Source organism: Penaeus monodon, chromosome 15, assembly GCF_015228065.2.
Source record: "Penaeus monodon isolate SGIC_2016 chromosome 15, NSTDA_Pmon_1, whole genome shotgun sequence".
Taxonomy (NCBI): domain Eukaryota; kingdom Metazoa; phylum Arthropoda; class Malacostraca; order Decapoda; family Penaeidae; genus Penaeus; species Penaeus monodon.
Genome location: NC_051400.1, coordinates 26,216,673 through 26,219,561, shown reverse-complemented (window position 1 = coordinate 26,219,561; position 2,889 = coordinate 26,216,673). Strand labels below are relative to the sequence as shown.

General features: G+C 41.1%; 2 protein-coding genes across 4 annotated transcripts in view; one reads left to right on the top strand and one right to left on the bottom strand.

Annotated features, from left to right (window-relative positions):
• The window catches only part of LOC119581863 (protein RFT1 homolog), a 16,707-nt gene extending 16,310 nt beyond the window's left edge, over nt 1–397 (bottom strand). The window contains exons 1-2 of one of the 2 annotated variants that reach the window (XM_037930012.1): nt 302–397; nt 115–196 (exon numbers count right to left, since the gene is read on the bottom strand). Coding sequence is in view for 1 of the 2 variants with exons in the window: in XM_037930008.1 (XP_037785936.1) it covers nt 115–221 (107 nt within the window). In the remaining variant the exon portion in view is untranslated. Of the gene's footprint in view, nt 1–114; nt 237–301 lie in introns of those variants that run through there. The other variant, XM_037930008.1, reaches the window with a different exon arrangement.
• Nucleotides 398–939: 542 nt separating this feature from the next.
• The window catches only part of LOC119581862 (cytochrome P450 9e2-like), a 7,676-nt gene continuing 5,726 nt past the window's right edge, over nt 940–2,889 (top strand). The window contains exons 1-3 of one of the 2 annotated variants that reach the window (XM_037930006.1): nt 940–1,002; nt 1,436–1,619; nt 1,948–2,638. In XM_037930006.1, coding sequence (XP_037785934.1) covers nt 1,443–1,619; nt 1,948–2,638 — 868 coding nt within the window. In that variant the 5' untranslated portion in view covers nt 940–1,002; nt 1,436–1,442. The remainder of the gene's footprint in view (nt 1,003–1,435; nt 1,620–1,947; nt 2,639–2,889) is intronic. The other variant, XM_037930007.1, reaches the window with a different exon arrangement.

The following is a 2,889-nucleotide window of genomic DNA, read 5'->3' as shown; positions in this document are numbered from 1 at the left end:
TCCCTAGCTACTTGTGCACACTACGCTCAACGACCCCCCCCCCCCCCACACACACAAAAAGCTGAAATGACGCAAACACTGACATATGACGATTCAGCGCACAATGATTATCACCTTAATCCAGTTCCGCCGAGATGCTGACCGGGCCGAGGCAAACATTTATCTGACCGCCTGAGTAGTATTGAAACCGCGGCATCTGAAAAAAGCACCAATGACATCATCTTGCGGAAGCGTACACACCAAAGTGACGAGACTTCTTTGTATAGACCTTGATATTACAACTTAACCAGAGTTTGCTCACGCTGTCCGCATCAATAAACTGCCAAATGAACCCTCGTTTCCGCTGTCTGACGGCATTGTAAAGTGTCGCTGGTCTTCACTGGCAACGCTTCTCGCGATCAAGGATGTATACCACCCGTTCAACTGTACAGCATAATCTAACATGGCAATGTAACTTCAAAATTTCCACTGATGCGTCAGATAAGGGGTTTTAAAAATCTAAAATAGATAAAACAGTACCATGCCGCCTGCTTGCCTTCTGTGGGCCATTGGTGATTCGCTTGTGTGTAAACTGGGGATAATTCTTTATGGTACAACTTTCAGGCATTTCAGAATTTATGTTCACCTCTCCTAAATAGTGCTAGCCCTAGAATTAAGTGGTTGAGTATTATCAATTTTATCTAAACACACACTCAAAAGTCATGATATGTATTCTCAAAATATGTCTGGCAGCGGTGGTCATGCTTCATTCCATTGTTCCTATGGAATTAATTTTTTTTCTCTATTTTTTGGTTGAAATAAAATCTACGCACTATTTCGATTACTTTAAAACCGCCATCCATGCCCTAGATACGTTAATATACTTATTCTCAATTACAACGTACAACAACCTTTCCTGGCATGCCGACAGTCTGGCAAATACATATATAGATGAAAAGTTCGACTTGAGTTCATCTTCCAGCAACAGTTCGATTCTAGTATTTAAATTAATACAAGTAAGAGGTACAACCTAAACGTTGGTGCAGTTAGCAAGTAGTGTGGGAGCAAGTGAAATGTATTTAGAAGGACTTTTGTGTTATTTGATATCGTCATCATTATTGCTGTTTTGTTGTTTTATTTCATACATCAATTGTTATTGTTATGATCCGAGTTCCTAAAGAAGTGAAAATTCATGTTACATGTTTGGTGCTGTGATGTGTTGATGGTTTTATCATAATTGCCAACATCGTCAGCATCATTTTCATTATCAGGAAAGTATTAAGACTGCTGTCGATGTCCAAATATAATAGTCTTAGTCAGCAGAACCAACAGATAAATGCAATGCGAGTGGGTATATTTCCCCAAGTCTCGTGCAACTTCCCGTTGCTAAGCCTGTCAGAATTTATGCATGGGTGTGTGTGAATGCCATAAAGTTTAATGAAGCGTGGCATCGCAGGTAAAGCATGATCACATGGGGGCTGGTGGCGGTGCTGGTGGCGACGGCGCTGCTGTACTCCCGATGGCGTCACAGCTACTGGTCCTCGAGGGGCGTGCCGACAGCACCCGGCTCCATCCCCTTCTTTGGACACACATTCAAGCTGCTCTCTAGGAGCAAGTATCGGTGGCTGATTGTTGACGAGGTGAGTTCCACTTCTACACCTGAAAGGCATAAACAAGCTCTTGGCGATGTAGGCGGTCTTCATAGCTGAAAATAGGGTACAAAACAGTAGAAAAATCACAAAGCTTAAAAGCTCTGAATTATTAATTGTGTGATTTGTAAGGGTTTGTCGTCAGGAATACATGTGTGAATATAGTGTAGCTTAAGAAATAAGCCCGTCAACAATTTATGAAAATATAGGACCATTAGATAGAAAGTAAAATAAAAGCATGACCATGGTCATACTAACGAGTTCATGCGTCTGAAATACTGAGCACAACCCCTTTGACATTATTCCATGTCTGTTTCAGATTTACCATAAGCATAGAGGCTCACTCTTCTGTGGCTTGTATGAGGTATTCCAGCCAGTTCTTCTGATTGGTGATCCTGGTTTGCTAAAAGCTGTTCTGATCAAGGATTTCGACCATTTCACTAATCGGCGGTCTTTTAAGTCATCTAATCCCAAAGATAAAATTATAAATGAAATGTTAAACGCAACCACGGGTGAACACTGGAAGGGCATTCGATCAGTTCTGTCTACTAGTTTCACGTCAGGGCGGATGAAGGGCATGTTCCCTTTGATAGAAACCAAGGCCCAAGGTTTGGTTGATTACCTCTATGGACAGCTGAAAAAGGACCCAGTGGTGCGCATGAAGCACAGCTTTGGCATGTACACGATGGAGGTCATTTCATCATGTGCCTTTGGCTTGGAGACAAATTCATTTGAAGGAGACGATAGCATCTTTGCCAAAAAAGCCATGGAACTGTTTACAATTAAGCCTCTGAGGCTTGTGAAATTCCTATGTTTTTCTATCTTTCCCAAGCTCGCAAATCTTCTAAATTTTCAATTAACACATGAAAACATGGATTTTTTCATTGATGTTGTAGTAGAGACCTTGAGGCAGAGAAAGGCAGGTGTGAAGAGAGGAGACTTCTTAGACATAATGCTGGAGGCCAGAGAAGATCAAGATCAAAGTACTGACAAAAAGAAACCCAAGTATCGTAAGTGCATTTGCTGCCTCTTTTGGGTGATATCTAGGGATTCTGTGTAGTACTTGGATTAATATGCATGTACATTATTGTTTACCTCATTTGTATTGTGTCACTGAAGGTAAATAATAGAATGCTATGAATGTGGCCGTGCAGCTGAGTAAACTAAACCGATAAATTCATTCGCACTGCACAGTAATATGTGACTGAATACATATCCTGAATTATCTAGAATTGTGCCTTTCATGTACTTAATTTTTGTG